At 42.9% G+C, this 13,020-nt stretch overlaps 1 protein-coding gene across 1 annotated transcript in view; it reads left to right on the top strand.

Moving 5' to 3' along the window:
- The window catches only part of LOC143315185 (leucine-rich repeat-containing G-protein coupled receptor 5-like), a 34,547-nt gene extending 25,544 nt beyond the window's left edge, over window positions 1-9,003 (top strand). Inside the window, exons 10-20 of the mRNA XM_076722720.1 lie at window positions 688-756; window positions 1,822-1,893; window positions 2,196-2,261; window positions 2,410-2,481; window positions 3,283-3,354; window positions 3,590-3,715; window positions 3,889-4,022; window positions 4,372-4,455; window positions 4,819-5,062; window positions 5,224-5,378; window positions 5,517-9,003. Coding sequence (XP_076578835.1) covers window positions 688-756; window positions 1,822-1,893; window positions 2,196-2,261; window positions 2,410-2,481; window positions 3,283-3,354; window positions 3,590-3,715; window positions 3,889-4,022; window positions 4,372-4,455; window positions 4,819-5,062; window positions 5,224-5,378; window positions 5,517-6,244 — 1,822 coding nt within the window. The 3' untranslated portion in view covers window positions 6,245-9,003. The remainder of the gene's footprint in view (window positions 1-687; window positions 757-1,821; window positions 1,894-2,195; window positions 2,262-2,409; window positions 2,482-3,282; window positions 3,355-3,589; window positions 3,716-3,888; window positions 4,023-4,371; window positions 4,456-4,818; window positions 5,063-5,223; window positions 5,379-5,516) is intronic.
- Window positions 9,004-13,020: the final 4,017 nt, after the last annotated feature.

Genomic DNA, 13,020 nt, shown 5'->3' on the forward strand with positions numbered 1-13,020 from the left:
AATTGGGCAGAAAGTGAAAACACCTGTGTGTGCTGCACAACCGATGTGTGACGTCAAAGCAGGAACAGCATATCTGTAACCAATTGGTCCGTCTCGCTGTCAATCATCAGATCAATAGCCCTGGTCCTCATGAACAAATTGAGCCGTCACACATGGTTGCTGCTCTCTGCGTGACGTTTCAGTGATCTGAGCAACATGTGAGCATCACTGTGCTTTTGTCTCATTCTCCTTGATGAGAAATGGACAATATAAACCTTAAATGCTGAAATTGTTCACATAAATCCTCCTGGTGATTCCGGAAAATAAAATGTGCAGCACGTCCTGATTTGAATAAGAAACTCGTAACAGGAAGTGGCCTAAAAGGGAAACGATGATTTGTTTCCCAAAAGTGATAAAGGCTCATGTCATCCAACTTTAATCGTGTCCTCTGAAATTAGTTTGATGGTTCTGAGTTTCTCATGAAGTTGTACTGCAATTCTATCTGAGTATCAGAGCACTTTAACTTTCAGTTTGTGAACTCTCCTTCATCAGGAGGAAACCAGTCCAATGTGCTGATTCAGGATTAGCCGCCGCCTCAGTAAATTAGACGCTAAGCAGACGAAGAATGTAAACACAAAGCAAACGAAAAGCGACGACGTTTCTTTGTCTCTCAGCTGGAAACTAACACGAACCCTCTGTGTCTCTCAGCTCTCTGAATGGAGCTGCAGATCTCACTGAGTTTCCAGATCTGACAGGAACCAAGAGCCTGGAAAGCCTGTGAGACAAACACAAGCACATACACGCACACACAATCACACACACACACACACACACACAGACAGAGGAATGCTTCATATCTGCGTGTGTTTGCTGCTGTAGTTGACATCAGTGTGTTTTGAGAGCTGAAGCCCAAATCAAACTGCTGTTATTAATCCGTACAGCCCCCCCCCATTGCGACCCAGTTTTCCATGTCATAATAAACACCTTCACAATGTTTATTTTCTTGTATTTTTCCATTTAAACTCGTATGTGAAGGAAGCGTGTGTTTAACAGTAACCTCACGCTGAACCGGTAGGTGGAAATAAAAACTCTGAACTGTCACACATTCTTCAGCTCGCTGCCTTTAAATGATCCCACACAGCGTTACTGAATGTCTCAACGTCCTGTCTCAACAGGACATTGAATGTACATTTGATGTCCACTGAAATCCGTCTAAAATGTGGCATCGCTAGCTTTCATTTATGCCCAGAGTTTATTATAAGATTAAATAAGACTAACGGCGTGCATCTAATGGGGTTTTCTTAGTAATTGTTTTATTTTTAGCATTGTTTAATTTGTCTTAATCAGTGCCATGTGCTCCGAAACACACCATAACGCTTTCAAAAGGTTCATAAATGCACCATAATGATTTTTAAATGTTCCTGAATGCACCATAATTTACCTAGTCACATTTGCATACATGTTCACTATTCCTGAACACGCCATAGGACAACCTAATACAATTGTGATGCACCTGAACACACCATAGTACAACCTAATTCAACCTAAATGTAGCTGAACTCACAGTAATGCACTTAAAAAGTACTTGAACACATCCTTGCATTATCCACTACACCTCCAAGGCACCTGAACACACCATACTACTATGTATCGCACCTTTGATGCACTTGAACACACCACTGCATTGACCCCTGTCCTATTTGGGCTCATAATACAGCAGAATCAAGGTTTAATGCCCCTCACGCCTACACTGCCCAAGTGCCATTGAGCAGACCATGACCTCACACATGTAATATGGTTTTTTGTGTGTGTGTGTGTGTGTGTGTGTATGTGTGTGTGTAGGACTATCACAGGAGCTCGGATCAAATCTCTGCCCAGTTCAGTGTGTGAGCAGCTTCAAAATCTTCAGCTGCTGTAAGTCCAAGTATAAACTGATTAAACACACAATATTTACCACTTTGTATTGAAATTGTAGTCCGTTAATTTGTCCACTTGTCCGTCTTTTATGTTATCGCTGATGTGGTTGTTGGGATAATTCAGTCTGGACAGACTGACCGGCATCACGGCATGTTGCCGGCAGAAAAACATCAGATGCTGGATACTTAATATTTTTAATACGATGCTTCGTCTGCCGCGTGTTGACGTGTTGACCGTGATGCGTTCAGTGTTCCTTGGACTTTTGCACAGTGTTGACAGCTGACACTTTCTTTCCGCAGTGATCTCTCCTATAATCAGATCCAGACTCTTCCCAGCTTCTCTGGCTGTGAGAGCATTCAGAAGATGTGAGTTTCATCTTTTAACGCTTTCATCATTTCATGTTGATCAGCCAGCTGTTAATTATGGGAATAATTAGGGTTAGTCTATGTTTGACCAGTCAAATCACTCAGAAATATCTGTGTGTGTGTGTGTGTGTGTGTGTGTGTCTCGCAGTGATCTGCACCATAACGAGATAGAGGAACTGGAGGAGAACACCTTCCACGGTCTGATGTCACTGCGCTCTCTGTAAGAACACACACACACACACACACACACACACACACACACACACATGCACATACACACGCACACACACACACACTCTCAGTCTGCAGGTTTAATTAGGCTGGAGATCCTCAGCAGTGATCCGAGGATGCCCTCTTTAAATACTTCCAAATGGAAACACACACAGATGCAGGTGGTCTGCTGGTTGATGGTATGATGCCATAGATTGGCTCAGAGTCAGAAATCTACACAGAAATACTATGAATGATACTCCGAAGAAATACTCTGTTTCAAGTAAAAGTCATATATTCAACAAAAGTACAGTATTAGCAGCAAAATTTGAAGTACCAAAAGTAAAAGTAGGGTTAGGTGTATGTTTATGATTTTATTGAACTATAATAATTAAAGCATTCATGTGTTCATCACTTTGATGTTGTGGCTGGTGAAGCAATAAGATCTGATTTTAATGACCTTATATACTGCAATATTATTTACATCTGGTATTAATAACAACAGTTAAATTTCCTTTTAAACTAAAAACCTGGAGGTGATGACATCAATCAAGTAACACATTAACGTTCACCGTGTTCTCCTTCATCCTCAGTGACGCCTCTCTGAACATCGTGACTTATGTTATTACAGTATTAGCGGAATAAGAGTATTATAATTTACACACACGTCCTTTAATCCTGGGATTACAAACAAAGACTGGCTGTTAAATGACAGCTCGTGATGCTTTGCTGTTTAATCCATGTTAACATGCAGAGATACAGTGAACTCAAACTGATTCTGGGTAAGTTCTCTAACTCCGTCTCTCTGCAGCGACCTATCATGGAACAGACTGTCATCAATGAAGCCGAACTCCTTCTCCGCTCTGCCCGCTCTGACCAAACTGTGAGTGACCTCCTCAGTGAGGAAACCTCCCCGTTAGCTCGCAGTGTCGAGACAGCTGTTAGCATCTGCTGCTGATGAGCGTGTTAATGTGTGTGTGAATGGGTAAATGAGTGGTCAGTAAGGCTAATGCGTAAATACGCACATAAAACGAGCCTTCGGGACGACAGAGCAGATTCGAGATGTCCCCAAAGTGATGGTAGTCATGGAAACATCCTGATGTTATCTCTCTCTGCAGTGACCTGTCATCCAATCAGCTGTCGTCTCTGCCTCTGATTGGTCTGCATGGTTTAACTCACCTGCGATTGGTTGGAAACACACAGCTGATGGAGTTAATACCCCGAGAGGACCTGCCCAGAGTCAGGTGAACACACACACACACACACACACACGCACACACATCCACACACACGTACGCACATCTCTGTTGTGGCCGTCGGACAGTGTTTAAAGGGACATTCTGCTTGTTTATCTGAGCGTGTTAGTACATCTGCTGTTCAATAGCAAAGATGAAAAAGTGGTTTTGTGTGTGTTCAGGGTGATGGAGCTTCCTTATGCCTTCCAGTGCTGTGCCTTCGTCTCCTGTGAGAGGAGAGGAGGAGGTTCATCCTGGGAGAGAGAGGAGGCAGCAGACTCTACTGGGAAACAGACCTCCGTCCTGTCCAGCCAAGGTGACGGCAGACACACACCGTCACCTCCAAAGCAAAGAGAGCACTTCCCACTGCCTGTTTCAGAGTTGATCATCAGTTATTTAATCAGAGCCGCTTGGAGTCCGACGCAGCATCAGCAGCTCAGAGTGTCCCATCATGATATCAGTGTCTGCCGGTGGAGGAATGGCGCAGCTTGTTACCTAACCCTTAGTCTTAATTGGCATCTTATGCTGGTTTTTCTGCTAAATACCGCCATGACACTGGAGACTGAGCTGTGAGGAGTCGTTAACATTGTGAGATGAGCAAATGAGTGATATTTCAAAATAAAAGTCTGTAAATACTGACTGCTGTCCTTGTGGTGTCTTTACAGCAGATCAGGACTGGGATGCTTTCCTGCTGGAGTTTGAAGATCAACCCAAACTTCAACACTCTGTCCACTGCAGCCCTACACCAGGTAACACACACACACCCGGAGATGCGCACACACACACACACACACACACACACACACACCTTAAAACTAAAGCTGCAGGTCTGAACTGCTACTGCAGTGGTTTAATACTAAATATATGTCAGATTATCACTAAACTTCCACACATATTACATATAACACCTATAAAATACTATTTACGATTATTTACAGTCAAGTGAAGGAGACAAGGTTATCCTTACCTGCCCCCACCCTCAGTGATTTACTACCTCCTCTCACACCGGTCGTGAAAATCATAGACACAAGAAACATCACATTAATTAAAAAGGATTTATTGATGATTTATGGATTGATCGTAAAGTGATTTTTGGTTTGATCGTCCTGCAGGACCTTTCCGCCCCTGCCTCCATCTGCTCGGCAGCTGGTTGATCCGTGGGGGGATGTGGCTCATCGCGGTGCTCTCGTTGGTCAGCAACAGCCTGGTCCTCCTGTCAGTTTTCTTTTCCCCAGCCTCCTCGCTGACACCGCCCAAGCTGCTAGTTGGTCTACTGGCCCTGGTGAATGGCCTGATGGGAGTTTGGAGCGGCTGGTTGGCGGCGGTGGACGCCTGGACATTTGGCAGCTTCTGGAGGTACAAAACCAAATAATAGGGACCCTGGGGGACTTGATCTACTTTAATCTGCAATCATCACACTGAAAAGGCTATTAAAAGACTCTTAATAAAGGAGAAATTTCAAAATAAGAATCTCTTAGCTCAAGGGGAAGTCAGTTCTGGGACTCTTCATGTTGCAGGTACGGAGCAAGGTGGGAGAGCAGCTTCCTGTGTCGACTCAGCGGCTTCCTGTGTGTCTTCGCTTCGCAGACGGGCCTTTTCCTGCTCACCCTTGCAGCTCTGGAGCGATGCTTGGCCGCCACTGCACGCTGCCACAAAACTGACGGACACAATGGTGTGAAAAACATGCGCACTCACTCACTCACTCACTCACACACACACACACACACACACACACACACACTCACACACACACACACACACACCTGGAAAGTTTTCCCCGGGTTTTGATCTCACTGTCCTTCCCCTGCAGGTCGCTCCCCCTCACCGCTCTCCATCCGTCTGGCTGTCCATCTGTGTTTTCTGTTGGGCCTGGCCGTCACACTGCCCCCCCTGGTGGCCGGACATAGTAGCACCTCCCTCTGTTTGCCGCTGCCTTCCTCCTCCTCCTCATCCTCCCTGGCCTTCACAGTCTCCCTGGTGCTCCTCGACTCATTGTGCTTCCTCCTCATGACGGTCGCCTACACTCGCCTCTACTGCCGGGCCCACAAAGCTCCACCCGCCACTGAAGAGGAGGTGGCGTTGACTCGACATGTAGCCTGGCTGCTCTTTTCAGACTGCCTCCTCTACCTCCCTGTCGCTTTCCTCTCCTTCTCCTCCCTGCTACGTCTCTCCGCCGTGGGGCCGGAGGCAGCGAAGGGGGTACTGCTTCTTGTGGCTCCACTGCCGGCTTGCATCAACCCCCTGCTCTACATCGTCTTCAACCCACTTGCCCGGCAGGAGCTGGCAGTGCTTGCCAAACGCACCTGCGAGGCTGTTGGCCTACCCAGACTTTCCAGGAGGAGAGGAAGAGAGGCTGGAGGAAGGTCAAGGCCGAACGTGATGGACTCAACATACGACGAGGACGCGGAGAAACAGTCTTGTGACTCAACGCAGGCGCTGGTGGTGGTTGGAAGCATGAAGGAGGAAGAAGAGGAGGAGAGAGGAAGAAGAAGGAGTGAGACACAACATTCAGTGGTGTTTGTTGTTCCTCATCACTGAACTGACACGAGCACACACACAAGGTTTAAAGTTCTCACCTGCCAAAGGCCAAAGGTCATGAACACCTAAATTCTGCTTGTCTTCAGTTCATGGTCTCTTTGTTTTTCTGTGGGGTGGGGGTGGGGGTCAAAAACCAGGTTTTAAGACTTGGGTTGGTCAGCAGGGGCCCAAAAACAAATACACACGCCTGATCATTATCCGTTATCCTCATGTTTTTAGTGACCACATGACCTTTCCTCTAGTGCCACCCTCAGGACAGACTTTAACGGGCAAGTCATCAGCAGCTGTTCTGTCCAGTGGCAGTAATGAGCACCACAGCCTGTAGGGAGTGCTAACAGGACTTTTGGCAGGTGAGTCAAAGACTTCATCTTGGACTTCACACAAACGTTATGAGCAGTCAGCAGCTTTCATTTTGAAAAATGACACGACTCACATCGTCGTGTTACTGAGCAGCCCACCAAATGCTGCGGAGCGCTACGTGCGTGTGTGTGTCCACAGCTAATATGTCTTTGCGAGTGTGTGTGAAAAGTTCAGCGTCTGTGTGAGTTTTGTCACAGAGTCGATCTGACAAACTGAGAACAGGAATCAGAAGACAAACAGGATTAAAGAGCGAAAGGAAAGACACTCGTGTTCAGCTGATGAAGGACGTCCAGTGAAAAACACAGGCGGCTCCGTCAAAGGATTACTTCCTGTTTTATCAATAAAGTTGTCTCAAAGGAAAACTTCCCATAAAAAAGAGCAGTTAATTGAATTTACTAAGTATAAAAATGCATCTTTTCTCTCCATTTCACACCCAAAAACTGAAATGGAGGAAGGAAAGTCATTAGTACTATTGTAGTACATTTACAAAAATATCGCTCGTGTGTATGTGTGCATTATTCATGTTGGGGCGAGATAAACCTGTCCACACTGTCACATTGTGAGGACTTGTCTTAGTTATAAGGACGAAATTCAAAACCCCAGAAGGTAAATCTTTCAGTTTTAAAGTGAAGACTTGTGCTAAGTCTCCTGGAAATGAATGTAAGTCACACACAGCTCTGTGTGTGTGTGTGTGTGTGTGTGTGTACAGTAAATGTGTGTACATATTGTTGTAAATACAGGCTACTGTGACAATCCTTCTCTCCTCATCCTGTAGACTGTGAGAAACGTGTTTGCTGAATAATGTTTCTAACGTTTGTACGTAGATTCTGGCCCTGTTTACATGTCTCATTTCAAGTGTCTCATATCTGGATTGAATCCAAATTTTGCACACTTTCATCTACATCCAGTCGCGTTGGACGCACTCCAGTCCAGAAGGTGGCACTGTTACCCTTACAGCTGTATTCAAATCGGCAGTAGCTGAAGAGGTTTTGAGGTACTTGTACTTTACTTCAGGATTTTCTCTTTCCTGCTACCTTAAATACTTGTATCCACTACATGTCCAAGGGGAATATTGTAGTTTTTAGTTCATGACATTTATTTGATAACTGTTGTTACTTTGCAGATTCTGATTAATACGACAAAACATATGTTGTGATATTTGTAGATTAAGAGAGTTTTGATCCCTGGAGGGAAATTCAGATAAGATGAGACTTTATTAATCCCCTATAAATTAGGGCGTTACAGACAGCAGCATAAGTAGTAGGAATATAACTTTATATATATATACTGAATATAAAACTTGTATATCCTGCATTAAAATTAGCTCCACCTTTACCAGCTAAAACATTAAAGTGATGAACACATTATTTTGAAATGGGCCATTCTATGTAATGAATACTTTAAGTATATTTTGATGCAATAGTTTTGTACTTTTACTTCAGTAAAGCATCTGAATGAAGGACTTTGACTTGCAGCAGAGTATTTAAACACTGTGATATTTTAAATCCAGAATCAGGTGTGACACACCTCGCTTTCTTCTTTGATGCAGTTACACTTTGATCACATGATTCTCTGAAACAGGACGCGTAAAATGACTCAGTGTAAATGGGGTTTGAGACGGAGATGCAGAGGTTTTCGACACATTCTTAGTGTTTTTGTTTGTTTTCTTTTCACTCGTTCTGTTTTTACGGATTCTGCTGGAATGATAATCCTTCGTCAACGCGTTGCACGAACATCATCCACATCCTGACAGACTCGAGACCAGAACGAGCTGTTTCCACAGGTCTAACGTGAGCTCCTAAAATGCGTGGAGACAAAACAAGTCTTTGCTCGAGATCCACTGACTGGTGTGGCTTTCAACTGCAGCTCACAGTCTTCATCAGCTGATACATTTGAACTGAGCAAACCGCTGAGGAAGACGCATGTGGTTGAAAGCTCCAGAAAAAAATTAAGTGAAGCTTGAGATAAGATTTTTTTTTAATGTTTTTGTGATTTTCTGTTTGTAAAAGTTTACTATGTTGCAGTTAAAATTTGTAACATATCATTTGTAACTAAGCTTTCATGTGGGGGTGGAGTCTAGTTCTCTGGCTCCTCCCACATCTGCAAGCCTAGGAAACTTAAAAAAAATAAAAGCATTGATTGTTTGAATGTTGGTTTGTGTGACAGTTTGACTTTCTGTGATCAGCACTAAAAATGTGTGAAAGTAAAAAAATAAGTTTTTAAAATCAGAATGACTCAAAATTCATGTTTCCTTGTAAAATATGTGAATTTTTGGTGTTATTTGGGATTCCAGAGTGAAGCTTTAGTTTGTGACATTCAGCATATAAAACAGCATAGTGGCTCAAAGTGCTCTGAGGTGTCTTTGTTTCATGTGTTGTGTTCATGCGTGTCGTCACACTTCACTCTGAGTTGCTGTGACTCATCCAGGCGAAAATAAGGGTTGGAGTTTAAACAACTACACGATGATCCACGACAGCATTACGTGCTGTGTTATGATTTGGTTCCTGTGTGTTCTCTCCCTGGTCTAACGGTGTTTTCTTTCCTCCCCCTCTGTCAGTAGGCTGAGCGCAAGAGAGAGGCAGGCCTGATCTCCTCAGGTGTGGGCTTCATTAGACACACCTGCGCCTCATCGGCTAATCAACCGGCTTCTTAAGCCAGCTCCAGTTTGACTCCTGTGCCAGAATATTCTCTATGCACTTGCCATACTAGTCTAGCTCCTGTCTTGATCACCAGTCTCTCTCTCCGTGCGTCTCCAGTGTTTGCTTGCTGTGTGATTCTTTCTAGTGAGTTTGCTCCTAGACTCTTTCTGTTTTTCTGCCTCCTGAGTGAGTTCTCGCCCTTGTGGTGTTTATTGTGTTTTGCCGTTATTTTGCTACTTTTTCTGCAGTGGTGTTTTTTGGTTCCTTTCACTTTGAAGGAGTTCTCTCTGTTAAGGTGATTTTCTGTTCATCAATAAACGCCTTTTGTTATGACTCAGCAACTGGGCCCAGGCTTGAAAGACGAAGCCACAGATATTTCTAAGTGTCATTGATGAGCATTCGTAGCCTCTGAGTCACCAAACTCAGTCACTGTATTTCCTCATATGAAGGTTTCTATCGTCAGTCTCTCTATAAAGATGTCAAAGTAGAAGAAGTTTCATGGTGATATTCTGACATACATAAAAACATGCAGCTCGCCTGTTAATACATCAGAACTTTGTCGCGTTTATTGAAATAAAGCAGCTGTTTGTCTGGATTCAACAACTGCAGCTGTTGAAACTACAATGAGTTCTATTGCACTGTGAAAAATCCCGACGGAGCTGTGTGAAGTCTGATCAATTACCTCGGGTGATGTCATTTGAGTCAGTGTCATGCCTTTGGTTAACTTTAAGTTATAAGGTCACAAGTAAGTTCAGAATGTTTAAATAAATAAGTTACTTTCATGGTTAAAAACTGTTAAAATGTTATGGTTAAAAATGTCAGAGTGAGACACCCTTCGTAAAAGATCGTTTGGTTTCCGTAGAGTGGGTGCTCCTCACAATCAATAGACAATCTTTGGTTTTCCTCACGAGAGCTAGCGGTACGGCAAAAATTAACATCATTAAAACCCTCATAGTGAGCTGTGCTGACTCTAAAGCGTTTGAGCCTCGGGAAATGTTCGTCTTTGTAAGTATTATGTGTACAAAGCACTTACATAGAGGCCACAAATGTTATGAATTAGTGTTTGGTAAGTCAATTGTGTTTCCGTTGGCGGATGCCATTGTTAGCTGCGTGTATTAGCTACATGTTCGTGTTAGCATACCACATTTCTTATAGATATTAATTGTATTTTTCTGTATGTTACAGTTACCATTTGTCAACGTTTGTCACCATTGTCGTCTCAATAACTGGCATGTTGACTATAAGATGGCTCCATAAAAACAAGAAAAGAAAGCCTTGTGTACGGAGTTTGCTTAAGTGGTTCGCTAGCTGTCTAGCAGCACACAGACACGTGTTGTGAGGACAGCACAGTCAGCGTCATTGAAGACATAAATTTAGAAACTGAAACACATCGTTGGTGTGGAGTCAGAAAGAAGTAGCTGATCCTAATTTCTGCTGCTGAATACAGGCTGCTGCTAGCACAACACACCTGAATCTGTTATACAACTGTTGGTGCTCATGTTGCATTCTGGGTAATGTAGGTGCCATAGACAGTATAAACAGTGGACTGAGTTTCTGGGTCTGAAAAGTGAAGCCAATGCAGAAATGGCCTAAAACTGCATTCTTAATGGCCTGCAGGGGGAGACTCCACTGGTTGCAAAAAAAGTTGATTGTATGGAAGTTTATGAGTAAATGACTCTACTTTTCACTTGATTCATCACCTCAATGAACAGGTTCCAGCTGAATTTATGGTCTCAATCTCTAGTTTCAAATCTTCTTCCACACAGCATGATGTTCATTTCGTAAGGTTTGGTCCCATTTAGATTAAAATAGATAAAGCAGGGTTTGAGTTAAAAATCACTGAGTCACCACAAGGACACGTCCATGTGTCCTCAGTTAGATCCAATCAGGATTTAGGTGTAGTAATGCACATCCTCCCCAGCTCCACCCTCTCATCCAAATATGGTCACTCCAAAAAAAACAGGAACGCCAAACTTAAGCCTTCAAAACTGTAGGCCACAAACCAACAGGTGACCTCACAGTGGCTATATGACGCTTCAGCCTGCAGCCAGTTAGCTTAGCATAAAGAGTAGAAAAAGAGGGAAACAGTCCAAAGATAACAAATTCCACCAACTAGCATCTCTAAAGCTCACTGATTGTAATCTGTATTGAGTACTTAAACTTTGAACCCTTTTTTCAATATAGGACTACTAGTAATGAAGTATTTATTAAAATTTACTAAAGTGAAATGTCTGAATATTTCCTCTACCACCACTTCTTGTCACGTTCACTTTAGCTGTGTAGGTTAGTCATTACAGTACAGACGATGGTGTGGAAGAGTTGTCGTTCCCACAGAAGAATGAGCTGAAATATTTCGGTCATCAGTGAGTCAGTGAGGAGAAACTTAACATAGTCATTCAATTAGCTTGTTGTTATTTGACGGTTCACACACAGCTAATTGTGACGCACAGCTGATATTCCTACTTTGTTTATACTAAAGAAAATGTGTGTTTTTGATTGAAGCCTGAACTTTGTGACGCTCTAACAGCAGAACACAATGAGGCCGAGGTGAGTCATACTGAATTTATACTAAAGCAATTGCACAATTACCCAGAACAAGTAATGCAAAGCCAGAGCTGTGAGTCATTGTTTGCTATTTTTGATTTCATTTGATTTAAAGTTTCTTCTGTGTTTGGAGAATATCACTCGGTGACTTTCACATGAACCAGGAGAGATTTCAGAGTCTGAGCTTCTTCTGTGGCTGCTCAAAGTGCTGTTTCTATCAGAGCTGGAAGAGCTGCAGCTCATTTTAAACCGGACTGAAGTAATGAGCCAAGATGCCAAACCTCAACATAAACTCAGAAACGTAAAAGTGCTGAAAGGATGATGGTAATGCAGCCGGTTGGCATCACAATGCCGTGGCTGCTGTGATCTGGGATCCAGGTCACTGATAAGAAATGCAATACAGATAAGAAAGACAATGGAGTGTGTGAGCATGACAACGATAAGACAGAAGTGGACAGAAGAGTTATTGTGAGACAGGAATTATTTTTATGTTTCAGTCATTCAGAGAGGTCAGAGGTCACAGAAACATGGTAAAAGATGGAAATGTTAAAAACCGTCCTCAACAGAAAACACAGCTGCACAAAAGCTCCACTGTGTTTGGCCTTTGTTTAAAGGACTCAAACAACACCTGTTTCGTCTTTAGAAATATTTTGAAAACTGTTTTAATCATTTGGATGTTTTCATTTTTTATTCTTACATCTTGCTGTTCAATTAATTTCCTGTACAGTTCTTTGAAGAGTCTCATCTGGAAATCAACAATAGTTCATGAAGACGTTTGTCTCTGTTTTTTGCATAATTAGCACCAGATTACAAAGTTAGCAATTTATGGGCTCGTAAATTGAGCATTTCCATTTCATTTCCTAACATAAAACATCTACAAGCTGTTTTAAAGCTTTCTCACGCTGCCAGGAATTCAATTAAATTTTCTTCGTCGGAATCTTTTATCTCTATATGATTCTGTTGAACAAAAGGGATGTAGAAAGGATGTCAGAGGAGACAGTTGGGTCAATAAAGTTTGTGACGTTAACATGACAAACCCACAAGTCTCCCACTGTCCAGCCGTCAGTGTTGTTTCTTTAAACCACTATTGTCTTCAAGCCTGAACCAGGATTCAGTTTGGCTCAAGAAAAGTCAAGAAAAATATTTCAGATGCCTCGGATTATCTTGTGACCTTTAACTGTTTATAAAGCCGCAGCTCAACAGTGAAACATGAATGCACGAGTAGTCTAATAA

The sequence above is a fragment of the Chaetodon auriga genome, chromosome 22, assembly GCF_051107435.1.
Source record: "Chaetodon auriga isolate fChaAug3 chromosome 22, fChaAug3.hap1, whole genome shotgun sequence".
NCBI classification, from domain to species: domain Eukaryota; kingdom Metazoa; phylum Chordata; class Actinopteri; order Chaetodontiformes; family Chaetodontidae; genus Chaetodon; species Chaetodon auriga.